This window comes from Macrosteles quadrilineatus, unplaced genomic scaffold, assembly GCF_028750875.1.
Source record: "Macrosteles quadrilineatus isolate MER2022 unplaced genomic scaffold, UCM_ALF_1.0 Scaffold_8__2_contigs__length_117827958, whole genome shotgun sequence".
Lineage (NCBI taxonomy): Eukaryota > Metazoa > Arthropoda > Insecta > Hemiptera > Cicadellidae > Macrosteles > Macrosteles quadrilineatus.
The window spans coordinates 76,497,773-76,517,451 of record NW_026542601.1 but is presented as its reverse complement, the minus strand read 5'-3'; the positions used below and the strand labels follow the sequence as shown (position 1 = coordinate 76,517,451).

General features: G+C 33.9%; 2 protein-coding genes across 3 annotated transcripts in view; one reads left to right on the top strand and one right to left on the bottom strand.

Moving 5' to 3' along the window:
- LOC128999352 (glutathione S-transferase D7-like) overlaps nt 1-19,679 on the bottom strand; it is a 70,669-nt gene that overhangs the window by 23,702 nt on the left and 27,288 nt on the right. The window lies entirely within an intron of this gene.
- LOC128999350 (uncharacterized) overlaps nt 1-19,679 on the top strand; it is a 52,114-nt gene that overhangs the window by 14,911 nt on the left and 17,524 nt on the right. For both annotated transcript variants that reach the window (XM_054425803.1, XM_054425804.1), the window contains exons 2-4: nt 3,725-3,916; nt 7,873-8,277; nt 8,798-9,012. In XM_054425803.1, the coding sequence (XP_054281778.1) occupies nt 3,727-3,916; nt 7,873-8,277; nt 8,798-9,012 (810 nt within the window). In that variant the 5' untranslated portion in view covers nt 3,725-3,726. The remainder of the gene's footprint in view (nt 1-3,724; nt 3,917-7,872; nt 8,278-8,797; nt 9,013-19,679) is intronic.

The following is a 19,679-nucleotide window of genomic DNA, read 5'->3' as shown; positions in this document are numbered from 1 at the left end:
AGAACAGAAATATTTAGCCTATTACTAACATAACATGGTACATACACAAAATAATGAAATAAACAAGGAAATGTGACACCCTACTAAATACATGAATTCTTGTAGCTTTGAAACACTCGTAGACCCGTAATATAAATATACTGTATTCTTGTTGACTTTTAGTTAGTTCCAGTTCCACAACTCAACTCGCAGCGATAGAGAAATAAAATCATTTAATTTGAAACAGTAAAACACAGGGGGATTTATAGTCTGTAGTTTAGTCCAGAAATAAGAAGTAGGCCTAGTTAGGGAGACACTAAGTTCAATTTGCTAGGCTACAGAATTTAAGAAGTTGAAACGGTAAAACTTTAAATTGGGGAAAAACTTGATGTAAAATAACTGTTCTTGAAGGTAGGCTGAATGAAAACGTTGGAGTAATAATAACATGGAGTAGATAGCACCTGGTTTGTAGAGATGAAGAAGGCCAAAGTTCTCGTAGAATGTTTCTGGGTGAGGTCCTTCCGCTGCGAGTTGGTTGAGGTTAGGCCTAGTTTAGTCCGGGGGCGACGCCCTCGTCTTGCTCCGAACTAGGTCAGGATCAGGAGGCATGATGTGTCCACTGCTGTCGGTCCAGTACAGGAGCCCTTTAAAATTACACAGGCCTACTTAAAAGTTGAAAATAACCAGTATTTCAGAATGTTTATCAAGCCTAAACCTTTCAAAGAAAATTGACTTGGTCTTTCGAGAGTTTTCGGCAGAGCTAATTTACATAAAATTTTAAGTAAAAATTTAAATATCTGTAGTCATGGTTAAACAAATAATCTCTATTGCTTTTCTTGGCTTAACAAAACAATACATATTTTCATTCAGTTTTCTGTTACTAATACTAATACAATTTCCAGCCTAGGCTTAGCCTGTGGATTTTGTTTAGGAAAAAAAAAACTAACTCTTTCACTTTAGTTTAGTTTAGAAAACCTGTAAACACAAACAATTAACGACTCAGAACAACACAAATAATTAAAATCAACAAATTTACCAAAGTCGAACACGTGTGTCCTGAACACCAACATGAAATTTTCCTGTCTGTGACCAGACAAAAACTAACTTTAAGCACAAAATTTTATTGACAACTACAATTTTAAACATTTGACAAGACAAGTTAAACAATTTAAACAACTTTAAAAGACATTATAAACAACATTTTACACAAAAATATAGAAAAAGGACAAATCTCTTGTGAACGCTTTCAAGAACAGACAAAAAGTTTGAGGGAAAATGGCTAAGTTTAAAAATGAAAAAACGGACAATTAATCTAATACAATGATTTGACATACCTGGCTTGGTGTCAAAAACAAATTTAAGGTTGCATTTTAGGAAGGTCGAACAATATAAACTAGGAAAATCTTCTTTCTTGAGTCTCCATAGTGCCAGTAAAATTTGGAACGTCAAACTTGTTGGAAGATTTCAAGTAGAGAGAGCGTCTCCAAGCAAATCGGAGAAGAAGGGGAGTAAAGACAAAGTGGACTCGCCCACGGCCTTTGGCAAGCGTCGGCGTACAGTGCCTCTGCCGCAATATGTACTATAAGAAATACTCTCCTCTCTCAAACTGAGCCGACTGACACGGCTCACTTCATAGTGACACAAAACAACGATAAATACACAACATTAAGATACAACCATACTAACACGATACGTCTTGGGGGTTATGTTTACACAAACTCAAATAGTAAATAAATGTACTCAATGCGTTTCATTGAATTGAAAAATAACAGCAATTAAATTATACAGCTGATCAAAAAGTAAACAATTATGTTCTCCATAAGGATTACATGGGAACTTTCAAAGCCACTGGGGCAGAGCCCAAGGGACTTTTTCAAAAATGTAAGGCCAGTTTGCAAATCTACGCGACACGCTCTTTCCAATGAGACGTCAATGGATAAAATCTGTTAAGAAATGGCGGAGGAGTTCAACCGACAAAGTTTCGTGTAGCGTATTAATTATATAGATATATACACCATATTACCACACTACAAATGTAATTCTACAATATACGGTACGTAGTTTTATCCAAACAAACGATCAAAACCCCCTAATGATATTGTTATTTGATTCAATAGTCAATGCACATAAGCGAGTCTTATCTTTCAAAGCAGATTAAATAATACAAAGGCAGAGGAATGCGCGAGAACGAGGTCACTTCACGGTTGCTATAGAAACGACAAAACTATCCATTAGAATTGCGCGCCAACGTCAACTAAACTCCAGACTGTATAAACACGCCGAGTGTGTAGTGTTCGACGGAGCTAGGCTACTTTCAGTTAGCAAGACTGGCTTCTAGCCTCGAGCGACGTGGTTCAACCACGAGAAGCGCCTCAAACTCCTGGGTAATCCCCGGTTAGCTCCTCCCACTCTGCCCCCTATCCCCACCTAAAAGACGAGCAAGTGGTAAGTCGGTCGAATCGATTGACGACAAGTAGGTTTCTCGTATATAATAATTTAGTTTTACAGGCCGGTCAACTGGAATGACGATGAAATAACTTGTCGACGTACTGGTTTTCAGTATTTATCTATTTAATTAAAAAAGACGGTCTAGTGGCCAGACGACCAAGTATCTTGTCGGTCTACTGGTAGGCTCCCATTGGTTTGTCTAGTTTCTAAAGCTGCTTAGGAAAACCAAATCATATTAAGTTCTATAAAATTACACCTTTAAGGAACATAATAAAACACATCCATTTTAGTTTCTAGTTTTTAGCATAGCCTATTTTTCAAAGAAATTATTATTAGGAAATAAAAGATAATTATGATCAATAGCTGGGTTTTGTTTGCTCCTGCAAATAAAGAGTATTGTACTGCTACAAACATGATTGAATTTTTTATACGTAGGCTACCGGTACTAAATGCAAAGTTGAAACAATGTGAAGCGTAGAAGAGTGTTTTATCAGTTAAATAATGATCAAATAACTCATGTTGAATTATTTCCAGATTGATGAGCACGACTAAACTGAATTTCAAATGTATTCATTTACTAGCAGGATTCGAACCCGGCACCTTCAGATTATCAGCCGACACGCTATCCACTTCACCACCAAGGCTCATGACTCAGCTGCTCCGTATCGTTGCGGTAATGGTTGACGTCACGCCATCGGCACAGAGCGGTGGTGGGGGGTTTTCCGATCTGATCCACGATCCTCGGAGTTACACTGGCTGCCTAGACGCTTATAACAAAACTTGATCGGAAATGGTTGCGGTTTTTGCAAACAACTTTTAATGTAAACATATCAGTGACAGCTAGAAGTGAGAACTAATCCAAACAGCTGATCGTTATTTCATAAAATGTACGGTAATAGTAAACATTAGGAGAAAATTTGACAAAAATCTAACGAAATTGGGTTATTGATGGTTTGTTATTTTGTTTTCAAAGAAGCGAGGCCATGTTTTTATAGCCAAAGACACTCTCACCAATCCAGTAAATACAGAAAAATGATTAGAACTTTGATCGGTAATCTAGTTTTCTAGGAGAAGGCCGCGTAAAATGACATTTTGGCGTTACAGACGGAGTCACAGAATGGACAAACAGACGTATACAGACAGAAATTGAGATAAGACTCGTTTTGACTTTCTTAGGCTATGAAACGTAAAAATAGCCAAAAACTGCATGATTCTAAGCAATGTACAGACAAAACTCTAATTTTATTTATATGTATAGATATTTGATTGAAAATAAAGAAGATAAATCATTTTTTAGATATGTGGGCTATAATAAGAATTGTTGAAGACTCGACATATGCCGTTGTACCTGTTTCATGGCTAGTGGATGACAATACATGCTATTATCCAGATGTCGATAGCAAAACTTTGAATCTACTTGTGGCCAGAGCCCAGGAACCTGGGACGAATTGGGATGTGGTCCTGATTGAGTTAATGGATAAAAACATTGGTAAGTATAAAATCGTTGTTTTTCCTAGTTTACATTTTATAACTGACAAGTAACTGGTTGTATAGCGTTGTTCTTTTTGTCTAAGCTATATATAAAAAATAAAAAACAAACAGCCTATAGGGGCACAGAGAAGTAAATTACAGAGGAACACGCTGTGGGACAACCGTGCGTTTTCATCTCTGGTATGTTGGGGGGGGGGGGGGGGGAATATATTTAATACGAGCAAGGAAGAGCCCGAATGGTGAGCACTGTGCAGAAATTTCTATGGCACAGGGTCTTTTTCAACTATGAGTTTTGTAGTATATGATAGCGAGGGGGTGGAGAAGGACTTTGCTCTAGACACCAGCACTAGTGCTAGACACCACTTAAGTGTATCATACAGCGTATATTCTGTTCAATACTTCTCCGTGCTATAAGTTACCATTTTTCAAAATGCCTCAATATCTTGAATCTGTTAACAGTTAACGTTAAGATTGATTGATTTTACTGCAATGTATAGGCCTATTAGTATAATAAAACCTAACCAAACATTTGCCACCCATGTACGTCTCTTCAGAGGTAAAATGTTGAAATCACATATAGTACTTTATTGTGTAATGGCAAAATGTTCTGCCTCCTAGAAACTGTCAAATAGTTAATAGTTTAATATCATATGTTTTTGGTTTTGTGTTATGTAAATAAGATCAATAATTATGAGTAGTTATAAGAAAAATCTCCCATTAACCCTCCGAGTGTCCCTTGTTTTGGCCTTAATGTCTGCCTATTTTTTGCTCATTTGCAAGGTTTTATTAAAACGGATCAGAGAAGCTTGAAAACAATGTTAATTATACTGTTCTATAAATACCATTTTGTTTGGAAAATCACGGGCTTCAATATTATACATAAAACATAAGGAACATTTGTTAAAAAAAAAATCTTTAGGTAAAAATAAATATTTTGGAAAAAAAAAAAATAAATAAGTTCGCGCTCAATGAAATTGTATAAATTATAGGCCTATAAATATTTGAAAATTATCATTTTGTTCTAAATTTTATGAGGATTACAAATATATAATAATATAAGGAAGTAGATTTGCAAATAAATAAGTTATGGGCAAAAAACAGATTTCAGTACAGCGTTTACCTAAGAATGCATAGCCTAACCATAGCTAGGAATCTGGCTGATAATCTATATAATTAATACGCTACATGAAACTTTGTCGGTTGAACTCCTCCGCCATTTCTTAACCGATTTTATTGAATGACGTCTCATTGGAAAGAGCGTGTTGCGTAGATTTGCAAACTGATTTTGCCTTACATTTTTTTTAAAGTCCCTTGGGCTCTGCCCCAGTGGCTTTGAAAGTTCCCATGTTATCCTTATGAAGAACATAATTGTTTACATTTTGATCAGCTGTAAAATTTAATTGCTGTTACTTATTTTTCAATTCAATGAAATGAATGGAATACATTTATTTATTTACTATTTGAGTTTGTGTCAACATAACCTCCAAGACGGCCCGGACCGTGTTAGTATGGTTGTATCTTAAATTTGTACATTTATCGTTGTTTTGTGTAACTTAAATTTGTGCATATATCGTTGTTTTGTGTAGCTATAATTTGTTAATTTGTTGTTTTTTTCTTTTAAATGTCTCCGACGCGATGACAACGAAACATAGACAGGAGGCGTAATCGTGATAACGACCGCAACTACAGAACAGTGCGTAATAGGCTTAACTCATCACAGTCAGCATCTGACCCTGGACAATCTCAACTATTAGGTTACAAATGCGCCCTATCACTACCCCAAAAACGATTTTTTGTTATCAATTGGCCCTCTATCGATGACCTGTGTTGCCTTTACAGCGAGGCATTTTGAGAAGGATAAACCCGGCCGGAATACTTTAGGTTTATCAATAACGAAGATAAACATGGCCAACATATGGCTACAAGTCAGGAAATGATTGTAGAAAACATTAAAAAGCAATCCCAGGCAATGAAATATGATACAATATTTAGGCCTACAGGAAATATTGATTACTGTTATATACATCGTGAGTATCTCTATGAGTTACACACCGGTAATCTTTGAGTTGACTCTTTTAAACTCATTGTAAATATGACTGTTATTCGTTTTGAATTAACTCCTGTAATACTTTACAATTGCTCGAATTCGAGCAACATGTACACTAGTTTACATTAATATCACTACCTACTTCTTCAGGATCATCAACCAGCCCTTCAAAATCACTTAAATCTTCTTATAATGCACCACGTATATCACTACTTTTGATTTTTAACACTAAAACAATGATAAACGTAATAAAACACATCAGTCATCGGTCCGAGGTTAACCAAGCTGTTTACAAATACGCACGTCAGCTGTCTGCTACAATATTTTCGGAACTAAAATGTAAAGCGCTTAGAGACAGACCTCCGGAGAAAGCTCTGAATCTGTCAAATAAAACGATACCTAACTCGATCCAGTTCAATCCGATTTTGTCAGTCATAGAGCCTTCGCCGTAAACAGTGTTTGTGAGTCGATGCATTGACACAAAACACTACACAAAGTGTGTTATGTGTCGTTGCATCGACAAATAACACTCGGAGGGTTAATACATACCACTCTTTTGATTATAAAAAATCCAAAAATTGTACATATTCATAATTTTGGTGATTTTATTTTTGGAATATCCAAAATTCAATACAGTAAAGTCTTATTATTTTTCCTAACACTGTATGGAAATAATCACATTGCCATACCGTAAACAAAATAGCTTATTGCCGCTCTAGAGCAAGAATGGATCATACCCCCTAAATAAGCTAAATAAGCTGATCTCGCAATTGTCGTTTGGAGACGAACCACAGCCACGGATTCGGTACATTAAATATGAACCAGTAAGAAATAACACAACCTTTAAAATACCCCCGCCGCAGCAAACCTGCAGACTAAGCGAATTTCCATTTGACTGATTGGATTTACACTGAAATGTCTACCTACTTAAAAATATAACATTTATTCTTGATTTAAATAGAATTAGTTTAACAAGTACTTAGGTTTGCTGCATCAGGGAGGGTAAAACAGTTTTTTTTTTGTAAAATGTGAATAGTTAGTAAGAAATAAAAACATTTTCCAAATTTGATCAAAATATGTTCACAAACAAGCAAACTACAACAGTTTGCTTATTCTCCATAAGAATAACATGGGAATTTTAAATTTACAATTTTTTGGAATTTTCTCCGTAACCATTAGGCGCATAATAACGCTTCAATATACTAAATTATTTGTTTTTTTAAGCTCTACAAAATGGTTTGGAAAGAAATTGCCAAATTTTATGTTTTTTGGGTCAAAACTGGGAAAACCCTATTTTTACCCCATAAAACCCCCCGTAAACCCCCGTTCCCATGGTCCGATCATGCTGGATCGCGAACTCGTTCGAATAAACGTACTTTTACACGTTTGTACCAAATTTCATCAAAATCGGATCATTTTTGCTCGAGTTATCGTGCTGACGGACACATATATATAAATATATAAATATATATATATATATGAATTTGAACGGATGGTGTTTTTGGCCTCTAGGGACCTCAAAACGAAAAAAAAAATCGGTCCCGCGTCCAGGTCTTACCATGAGTACTACGGTAATAGCTTATTCCCTATATGGGAAATTCGCTAAAAGCAAACACAACCTAAATTACATTTAGCCTATATAAACCTAAAAAAAAAATCTTTTTAGAAAAATCTTTTTTTGTGTATTACAAGCACAAGCAGTCATTGCCGCTTTCTAAATGTATGGCCAGCTAAAGCTTCGTGCAGGCATCTACAGTTCTCGAGCCGCAATTACATACTTTGCACTCCTAATACACAAATAGTTATTATACTACTGCTACAGGACTGAGCGATTAATAAACTTTATTCCCTAGTTATAATACCTAAAGTAGCTTAGCCCTGATACATTTTTGCAATACTTATTCCAGATAGCTTTGAATATTGCATGTCAATCATTGCCTGCCTCAAGAAAGGTGTGACATCAGAAAATGAAAAAGCAATGAGCAAACGGAAGAAGTCTTCATCCATGAATTCAGAAAGAAGTGATGACGAATCAGACTCTTCTTTAGATGACATTCAATCGTTTAAAAAAATCCAAACGCCGAAAAAAACTCGAACAATCACCTCAAAACTCGAACCACTTTCCCCAGTGCAAAGTTCTCCTATCATTTCGCCTGCTGCGGCTTTAAGGCCTTCAACAGAACAGGTAGAAGTGTGTTCTACCCAAGAGTCATCCTGCAGACTGCCCAAACAAAGTGAACATTACTGTGTCTTCAAGTCAAAGGAACAGGTTACATTGGAGGCAATAGGGCATGCTCTCTGTGTAATAACACGTAAGTAAAGTTTTTTACATTATCATAGTTACTATTATAGATGTAAGACTTTCTTTGCAAGAGGTATTAGATGGAATCGTGGAAATTGCTATTTTTCATCAATCCGTAGTACAATTTTAATTTTTTTTTAATGTACAAATTTAAATTTGAACAATTTTTTTCTTCTGGATTTTCTATAAAATACTGTAGTTATTTGAATACCGTAGATGATACACCATTCTAAAATATACCTATAAAAATAAATTCTATGGTTCTGAGTGGTTAGTCACAGACACCACCACAACACACCTCAGAGGGGATAATCACTTCTGAACATTAGATTGCTTATATAAACAATATAAAGTTATATAAACAATAATTATTACACTAAACATTTATTCTCTTGTAAAATGCCACTGGCGTAGAAAAAAAACGAATAAAATAACGTTATAAATAATACAAAATTAGAGTAAAAAAATTATCTTAAAAGATCCTTTTTTAATCTACAGTATTTAAAAAATGTAATTCTTATATGTTGTAGGAAAACTTGAAGTTCAGGAAAATAACTCGTCATTTCTTAAAGAAGAACTTCGAGCTATCAGACAGGCTATTGAAGTAAAAGAAAGAGTTCAAGATGTCCCGAATGAACAACTTCAAAACCATGAAGAATTATTTCAAGAACTGCCACTCAATTCAGTTGAAGAGGTGGATTTGTTTGAAGAGCAATTGAAAAGGAAAGATCTCTTTCAAGCTTGTGTAAGTAAGATTGTTTGAATTACAGGGTGTCTACAGCTCCCGGATGGATATCTCCGATCTCTTGGAAAAGTCCCAAATGAATAGTTGAGGCCCAAAGCAGAACAGAATTTTAACTTATTGTGAATCATTGAATTAATACCAAAATAGTAAATATTTATCCGAAGCACAAGATATTTTTATGCTGATTGCGTAAAGTTATTTTTGTTGAAAGTTTTATCACTATAAATTAGATTGATGGTTGTTGGTAGTTGCTCTGTTATTTAATTTCATTTTATTGTGAACTGTTCAATGGAAAAGTCTCCAAATGTATCCTTTGTACGCTGAAAACAGTTGTAGCCCCTGAGCTGTTGGACATAATGTAAGACTAAATTACTTACGTAATTCCCGTCACAGCTCAATAAAATATGTCTATTCAGGACATGTTTCGGTGTTAAAACACCATCGTCAGCTTCAGGTACATAGTGTAGAGTTGATCAGTTGTTAACATCGTCAGAAGAATAAATAAACACAGTACGGACACGAATAAATACATAAAACAATTAAACAAAAAAAAAAACAGGCCTGATCTAACAAAGATGACCGACCACACATTAGCTAGTCTGTCCCTTGCTACCTGTGCGGTCGGTCATCTTTGTTAGAACAGGCCTGTTTTTTTAAAATGTTTAATTGTTTTATGTATTTATTCGTGTCCGTACTGTGTTTATTTATTCTTCTGACGATGTTAACAACTGATCAACTCAACACTATGTACCTGAAGCTGACGATGGTGTTTTAACACCGAAACATGTCCTGAATAGACATATTTTATTGAGCTGTGACAGGAATTACGTAAGTAATTTAGTCTTACATTACTGAAAACAGTGCTTTGAAGTTATGTAAATATTCCACTGCACCTAACAGTGGCACTGGAAAAAATCACCGAATGTGCTGCTGTAGGAAAAATTTTTTAACCGCCCATATAGCAAGGTAAATCAACAAGAACAAGGATCATGCCCTGTTTTATCCTGTTTTTTGGATAGCCTATTAAGGGCAGGCCTATTCAAGTTACACTTACATTTGCTTGAATTAACAGGGCTTAAAATATCATACTAGATTCAAACTAAAATCATGTGTAATAATACCCACAATTCCGTTCCTTAACAACTCTATCGGGACTGACTGGAACCAAGTCCACATTGCTATGACAGCCATTTTCATAAAGAAATCATCTTGTCAGTCAACTTAACCTTTATTTAATTGAATTTAGTTATTTTACTTAGTTTGCTTGATTATGCTGTTATATAGTTACTTTACTGCGTTTATAATTTATTGCAAAATCATAGTAATTTAGTAGGTAGTTTTTATCAAGGAAGATAATTGGCAACAATTAATCCAAAGGTAAGTGCTAGTATATTACATTTTTAGCATGTTTATTTTAATGATAACTGTTTGTGAAGTCAGTTTGTTGTAATATTTTTTGTTTCAATTATAAAAATTAAAGGAACTAGCATCCCAGATAGCAGGGTATTTTTTCGCACAGTTGCCTTAGTTCGACGGGACAATGATTCTTCTGCAACTTTGCGTAAAGTTTTATTCATTTGCCGTGACAAACGTTTTTCTCACTCGTGAAATCAAAGTCGTATCTTTGCAACAGTTTGCCAACACTTAGTTGCGCTTCGTTAGTTCAAGAGTTCGGCACTGAGAGTGCTGATTGTTTTGTTGAATGACGCCACCTTCGCCTGACACCATATTGAATACGGTTCCTCGTATAAATGTCTTTCCATCATTACCTCGCCACTGTTACTGTTAATATCAGTGTGGCGGAATAATAATATGTTTTTTGCAATCTTTCTTGCAACATTAGCTTGCAAATGAACGATCAACAGCTGTATTACGGTAAGTATTTTAAAATTTACTCTCATTTTACTGTTCACTTTTTACATCTCCTTGTTTCTCAACACTTCACACTTCCGAGAAAAATGAGAATAATTTAAAACCTTTGTTTAGTTTCTACATTTTTTTCCTTGAGTTAAAATATTAAAAACCAGGTCTCAGACTCGTTGGTAAGAATAGGATTTTAAGTTATATGTTCTGGGACAGGAGGCCTAGTTGTCATTGAGTGTGCTGCGTAACATTACAGTGATGTGGTTAAAATAAAGTCTTGCATACTAGTATGTGCCAACACATTCAATAAATGCCCCCCAAAGCTTGAGATGTCTCTTTTTCCCGACTGTGATTCATCTAGACAATTCAAAATTGCCCAGTTTAGATTATTTTAACTGTCGTCAAAACCTGATAAATGTTGTTTTCTTTCAGATAGCTCTGTTGTTCTAATTTCATTTTCTCCAATAATCTTAATGCCATGGTTATTCTGTGTCAGGTTTTAGAAAAAAAACAACTAAATTTATGAAGAGCCTCAGTCTCGCTTCTCTCTTGGCATCTTTAAAGTGGACAATTTGTCACCTAATGTTGTCATCAAAGAAGTCTTACTTTTTTCCCATAATCTTGTCTTCCTTGCATTAGATCACCAGAAAATAGTTCTCCCTTACTGCACAGTATAATAGAAAAATTTGACAATGAAACTAAATTTTACTTACCATTATCATTGGATAGCCTACTTTCATTTTTTTAAATTCACTAGTTCATTTTTATAATCCATCAAATTATAAAAAAATATTTTTAGCAGTCAAAGTTTATGATTTAAATAGTTTTCCAATCAATTTTCATTAAAACAGCACCCTTAAATAGTACCATACAATCAATTGTATAATAAATTTGTGTTCTGTAGATATCCAGCAAGTCGCAATATGCCGTTGTGGGATTCCCGGATGAAGATGATGTCTGTGTTATTATACCATTATCCTGGGCTAATATTGAAGAAGGATGGTGTTTCTATCCCAAAATCAAGAATGAGGAGGAGGTGAAATACCACGTCAAAGCCCAAACCAGACCATCTGAAGACTGGGAAAAACGCAACATCCATCTCCTGCAAACATATGGTGAATTTTTTTTGTTTTTATTAGCTAATTTCCCATATAGGGAATAAGCTATTACCGTAGGTTTCAAGGAAAGACCTGGATCCGGGACCGATTTACTTTTTTCCTTTTGATGTCCCCAGAGGCCAAAAACACCATCTGTTCAAATTCATATATGTGTTCAAAAACACCATTTGTTCAAATTCATATAGATATACACACAGGGTGTTAAAAAATGCCAGGATTTGAATAGTATCCAAAGAATTACCATTTAAAATTGCGGCATTCTTTTGTAAACACCCTGTGTATGTGTCAGTTAGCATGATAACTCGAGCAAAAAAGGTCCGATTTTGATGAACATGTTAACCTATGTTTATTCGAACGAGTTTGCCCATGGGAACGGAGTTTTATGGGAGAATTTATGTGGTAAAAATTTGTTTTTGTCATTTTAGACAGTAAAAAATTGCCAATTTCTCCCTTGACCATTTTGAAGAGCTCAAAAACAAATAATTAAGTATATTAAAGTGTTTTTGTATAAATTTATTGGTTACAGAGAAAATAAAAAAAAATAAAATAATAATTTTGTATATTGAAGCGTTGTTGTATGCCTAACGGTTACGGAGATAATTTAAAAAAATTTAAATTTATCATTCCCATGTTATCTTATGGAGAATAAGTAAACTATGGTAGTCATGTTTATGCATATATTTTTATCAAACTTGGCAAATATATTTATTTTGATGTTTCAATAAATCTAGTCAACTTCAAACTTTTTTTTAGTATTTTGTATAACCAATATGATGTACAGTACAGTTATAATTATCATAATTCCATACTAGAACTAGGACGTCCCAGAGTCTCAGGATTGTGCGAGTTTATTTTAACTACGTAGAACAGTTTCCAAATGTAGCTGTTTCAACATACTACGGACGGCATTGCCTATTACCGATATGCCTAAGCATGTTAGGTACTCTACCTAAATATTGTTTTAAAGTAAAACATGTTGCTTATCCTATATTTGCTATATATATATTAAGTCACAGATCCATTTATTACAATTATTCTATTTCTTTTTATGGTCTTATCATTCCTTGACCTTAATACACATGAAATGTCCAAGACATCTGTGATTTTAGTATCCAAGATCTAACTACCTTGTATAATTTTTAGTGTGCTGTATTTGATGTATTAGACATGGTATTTTTGAAAAATCTTATTGTCATTTAAAGCTTTGGGTTTTTTTTTCAGAGAAGTATTCCGATGCACGAACTGAATATAAAGAAGTAGAACTGTCAGTGAACTTAGAATCAGATTACGAAATTACAAGCAAGGCGAGGAAGAGAAAAGCAAGCACAAGGCTTCAGTACCCTGGTGAAGATGGTGTTGGTACAGACATAAGTGATTCTGAAACAGAGGATTGTCAACCAAATAGAAAAGTTAAAAAAACACCGATCAACCCTAATCCTGTATTCACACCAACAATTTTTCCAGAAGAAAATTTAATTGAAAAATCTTCAAACCAAAATACGAAATTGCCTGTACCATCCACTCTTCTTTCATCCAAAAACAGAAACTGTGAAACAACAAAGGAAGTTACTAATTCTCTAGATCAAGGTAAAATATTCTAAATACAGATTATCATAAATTATGTCTGATAATAAACAAACATTGTCTTATAAACTGGTAATTCATTAACTTTGTAGCGTTAGAGTAAGCCTATGCGAGATATTGCTGTGAATGTGATTCAAACATTAGCTGTAATTTTTTTAAGTTAAGTTCATAGTCAACAGGTTTTTTTGGTGTTCAAATGAGGGTTTTTGTCTCAATCTTTTACAAAAATACCCCATCCGCAGCAGACCTACGTACTCAGAGCATTACCTGCTCTTTACAATGTCATAAAATAAATGTATCCACATTCCACATTGTATATATGTTGCAAAATAGGAAATTATACAACATTACTCTATAACATTGGGTATTTAGTGATCAGGTTTGCTGCCATTTGGTACACTGAAAGTTGTTACTTTTCATATAACGATATATTTTCACTACATAAAGAGCTATACCATATCAGGTTTTATTGAAACTTGTTCAAATTTGTAAGTAAGGAGTTTGCTTTATCTCCTCTGATAAACTTGGGAGAGATGCGGAGCTTTGAACACTTAGAATATGTGTTTTATCACGAATAATTAAAAGTTGACCAGATAAAGCTGTATAAACCTTCCCCAACTGTATAATAATACTACAACATTTCATCTTGCCGTTGCCGCACAGAAGTATTATCTTTATTTGATAACTATTAGATAATTTCAGTAGGACTCTTTCAATAGTGTTATCCTAATGATATAGGGTTCACAAAGATTTATACTCTTGTGAGGAAGTCTTGATTATGTTTTTTAATTCACAGGTGAAATTAACAAAATGCTTCAGGCGGCTGTATTTCATAATGTGAGGCGACTTATTTCTATGGAAGAGAAATTAGACAGACTTTTGGCAAAGCCAACAAACAACCCGTGGAGTGAAAATAATGATGTTGATCCACAACAACTATTGGGCCATCTGCCATTTCAGTCTATGGCAGATTTAGAGGCTACAGAGGCGAAATTGAAGGAAACTCCTTCCCTGAGGAACAAGTTTGTGAGTAAAATGAAATCGATAAATATAAAGCTGTATGCGATCAGACACACTGCCATTAACCGTTTTGTAATGAAAGCATCAGAACTCCCACAATATTATTCTTGAACTAGGCTATCATTTGTCCCACTTGGGTTCGCCCTTGATTTGCATATGAAAATCTCGAGGCAGTTAAATATTTAAAAATTAAATTCAAAACTTACATTTCCAGTACAAGTCTAATAAGTTCTTTAATAATTAATTACCAAAACTTTCAAACATTTAGTGTACTGTATCATAAAAATATAGATAAGAAGTATTTAAGTTAATGTGTTTAAAATATCCTGAGGTTAATTATTTAGTTAACATTCGAGCTATGAATAAAGATAGGCCTAAAACTACAGAGCACATAATTAAATTCTTATTGTTCAAAGAGATGCACAACTTACAATTTGTTGAGATCTGCTTCATTCTCATCCCAAAATATTTTTTGGGGAGCGAGCTGGTCTAGTGTTTAGAGCGCGGGACTCCGGTTCCTTGGGTCCTGGGTTCAAACCCCGCCAAATCACCAATGGATTTTACCTAAGTGATATTGCAGTAACCCCTAGGTGTAGCCTGAAGTAATGTGAAAAATAATCCCAGGCTCGTGCCTAGAGCCCCAGGAAAAAATCCCAAAATTTTTAAGCTGCAAAATTTCAAAAAGGAAGCATAGTTTTGAGTTCCCTATTTATTGATTCAACATAACTACACATGATTACACTGCAGTATTTTAAATCTTTTTATCCTATATTTATTAGGTCTAGAGTAAAATGTCCTTAACATAACATATTTGGGAAACGGAAAATTGTCACCATATTTAATAGTCACAAATAAATGGTTACCATATAGAATTAATTTATCTTATTTTTAATTTTCATTTTTTAATTTTACCTTATTTTTGGGTGAAAATATTTAAAAATCATTCTTTGTACCAAAAACAAAAAGGCAAAAAGGCTTATAAGGCTGTTTTTGGGGAATCCACCATGCCGTATAAGCCTGGATTTTCAAGTGTATTATAATTGAAGCAAAGTGTTTTATCCACATGTTTAACAATTTGTTTCAGGTCAAGCTATTTATGGGAGTTGGGGGACATGATATTAAGAATATGTCAATAAACATTATGAGAAGGACATTGACAGACGAACTCGGTCAGAACTTCTCATTCACTGGGAAGAAAGGGTTCACAGATAAAATAGCTTTTGTGAATACCCAGTTATATTCTGTCATTCGGCGTAAGTAACTTAAAAAAAAAATTGTTAAGTTACTTCCTAGGCATTTTTAACATTATTCTATTATAGTTTTTTTCTTTAAAATATCTAAAGCAGTTAATGAATGACAGCCTTAAAGAAGAATATGGTACGTTTGTTAGCAGTTTTGTTTAAGCGCTTTTGAATGCTATGATTTAAAATGGAAATCAAACACTGCCAGGAGAAACTTACAAGCTTCTCATCCTGCACTGAATTCTGGGCACTCAAACTAACCAAATTAGTGCAAAATTAGTTATATATTCACTGTCAATAATTTGTTGTTTTTACTTTTGTTTCAGTTGCAGTATGGAACTGGTATAAGGACAAATTTTGCGAAACTTCTTTGAAAAGACATATTTCAACTTGGCTGCAACAGTCCAAACACAGATTGATCCGAAGGTAAGGATTTTCCACTGTTTTACTTTTAAACTAAAATCTGGTTGCCTTCAGGGCCATGAAGACACCCACATGATAGTGTCATTGCCATGTAACTATCAGGGTGTGTGGTCAGCGCTCATCAATTTCTCTTTTGGCAAATTCCCTTATAGGGGAGTAGCTATTACTGTGGGTGGCACGGTAAGACCTAAAGCCTGACCGTTATTCTTTTTCATTTTGATGTACCTAGAGTAAAAACACTATTCCATCAAATTTTTAAATTTGCATGTAGATTTATTTATATATACAGTATATATATATATATATATATATCTATATATATACATCTGTGAATGCGAAAACTTGAGAAATTTTTGTCCGATTTTGATGACATTTAGTTTGAAGATGTAGGGCAGGATAAACTTGGATGAGTTTGCAAACCAGTATGATAAGATCATGAGAACGGCGTTTCGTGAGGGGTTTATGGGAGTAAAAATTGTTTTTTTTAAATTTTTGACTCCTGAAATACAAAATTTCCCAATTTCTCTTTTAACCACTTTAACCCTTTCCACTCGGATTAGTTGACCCCTTGTTGTCCCATACGCTTGCATTTATTGCCATGCAAAAAAACATGTTTTAAGTTTTGTGTACATATACTGACTAAAATAAATTATTTGTTGTACTTGAGGACTTGATTCTTATTCAGCATAAAATTGTACACAAGTAAAACAAAATATCAAAATAAATATACCCATAAAATATTTTTTGTGTGGTCATAATATAAAAAAAAGTAAAATAAAATGTACAAAATATTTTTTGGGAGGCTTTTTAAAAAACGTTAACACATTTTCAGGATTTGTAAAACTCTTTATCAACATTAGTTATCTAGTTGCCAATTCAAATCAGCCATTACAAGAAGGATTAGGTGTATTTTTAATGAAAAAATGCATTTTCAAACTTAGATTTTTTGGTGATTTTGGTCGTCATGGTTACTATTTACACTTCTCTATTTTTTAATCCACAGCTGACTAAATAAACTTGCAATTATTTTTCAAGCTACCAAAGACATGTAAAATGAATAAGGAAATCATTAAGTATTTATTCAACACAAATTCAAAACATGCAAACACTATATAAATAGGATTTATTAATAAAAAGCCGATGCTGAAAATGTCGCGGCGGCCGCGACATACGAGTGGAACGGTCAGACGTGAATGTCGCGGTAGCGGCGACATACGAGTGGAAAGGGTTAAAGAGCTTAAAAAAACAAATTATTTAGTATATTGAAGTGTTTTTTTTACGGTTATTGGCTACGGAGAAAATAAAAAAAATAGTAAATTTTAAATTCCTATGTTATTTTTATGGAAAATTCAGTAGAACATCCGACCTCAGAATAACCAACTCCGCGGGATATCCGACCAAGTACTTTTTTCCTGCCTGGGGCGATAATGCCAAGTGCGATCGGTTAAATGAATCTCCGATGTTGCCGCCGTTGAGAGAGATGATTAATGAAGTCACGGACACTGCAAGTTACGCTTCTCCCAATATGGCCTTTCTGACCATGGCCCGGTTTGTCATGGTCGGATATGAGGGGTTCTACTGTATTGTAAAATGTTGTAGTATACTTGTTTATGGATATATTTTGATCAAACTTTGGCAAATTTATTTATTTGATAACAAGTCATTAATATTTTACCAAATAACACTCTTTATTATCCACCCTGTAACAGCAAACCTAGGTACTGTACTTGTTAAAACTAATGTTATTTTAAATCGATTTAATTGAAAATCCAATCCGGAAAATATAAATTCGCTTAGTCTGCAGGTTTGCTGCAGTGGGGGTATTTCTACACTCATTAATCACTCTCTAGAAATTACTAAAAATGTCTAATCACATTTACAGCGTTCCTCACATCATGTAATATTTTAATGACCTTGTTTTTTAGATCTATGCTGCTTTTTTGTGAGTATCGCAAAAATTGTATTTTTTTACTCTTAGCCTAAAAAAATAGTCTGAAGATTAAAATCTCATCACAGGTATACACGTGCATACAATGTTTTATAAGAACTAAAACAGTGTATTGTGTAATTCGGGTATTTTAATGTTATACTGTTTGTATTCTTTTCAGGACTGAAAGGAGAAATCTGACGGAAAGTAGAGAATCAAACCAGGAAGGTTTCCCATCCAATGATGAGGATCAGCCTGGAGTAAGCTGCAACTAATTTAAAGCTGTCATAAGGATCAGCCTGGAGTAAGCTGCAACTAATTTAAAGCTGTCATAAGGATCAGCCTGGAGTAAGCTGCAACTAATTTAAAACTGTCATAAATATCACCAGTTGGATATAGGCCTAGTATGTGATTAACCCTAGGACTGCCCTGACCTGATTTATGCTCGGTGCACTGGCAATTTAGGCTATTTTGTAGAGGTTTTTTTTAACAGTTCACAGTGCCTAAAGTACTGTTGATAACCTGGTCATATTCATACTTGTTTAGTTCAGAAAAGAAAGGAGATTACAAACAAAATCCCTGTTGGTGGTTTTTTTTTGCAAAATGTGAAAAAATGAAAACAATTTCAATTTTTTAGAACAATTTTCAAAAGCAGAGGCCTAGCATTTTTACACCATTCTTTTTACAGAAAATCTAAGATATATGAAATGTAGGCAATTTATTTCCTTATGTGGAAATGTTATTGATGTTTCAAATAATTTTTTTACCAAAATTACAGGGGAAAATATGGAAATTGGGGAAATTCAACAAATTTGCGCCGAATATTTGAAACATAAAAATATAATCAGAAGTATACCATACAGAAGTATACAAAAGAGAGGTAACAATACATTTATTCAGAATTATGTCATATTGTACAAAGTTATAACTTTTTTATGACTTTATATGACTTAAAAAAACAAATTTTGGTTTTTCTAAAAACAACAATTAGTTATTCAAAGTTAGATCTAATTTTTGTACTTTACTATAATATGATAAACATTACATGTACCTATTTGTATTGCAGGAAATATATTTCTGAACAAGAAAAAATGCATATATTATATTCAGAAATATAAACAAATAAAGGTTCCAGAAGCATTATTTTGGTGTGAGACACACATACGATTGTAGGCTAGGTTAGGATTTAGGTCTAGCCTAATAGGCATAACCTCTAAATAATCACCATTTCAATGACAAAAATTTTGACATAAATAATAATACTTACCCAGCGTAATATGGATAAATACTACTAACTCTTACACCACCTGACAATACACTTCTTTTACACTAAAACACTAACCTCTGATGAAAATTAACACAGATAATAATGTAGCCGCACTAAAACCTTATTTAGATTACGGCGAAACTTGTTTTCCCAGTTAAAACTAATGTGTCACCTGAATCTCAATACTGAAAGGCACAAAAACATAGAGATAGAACGTTTTCTTT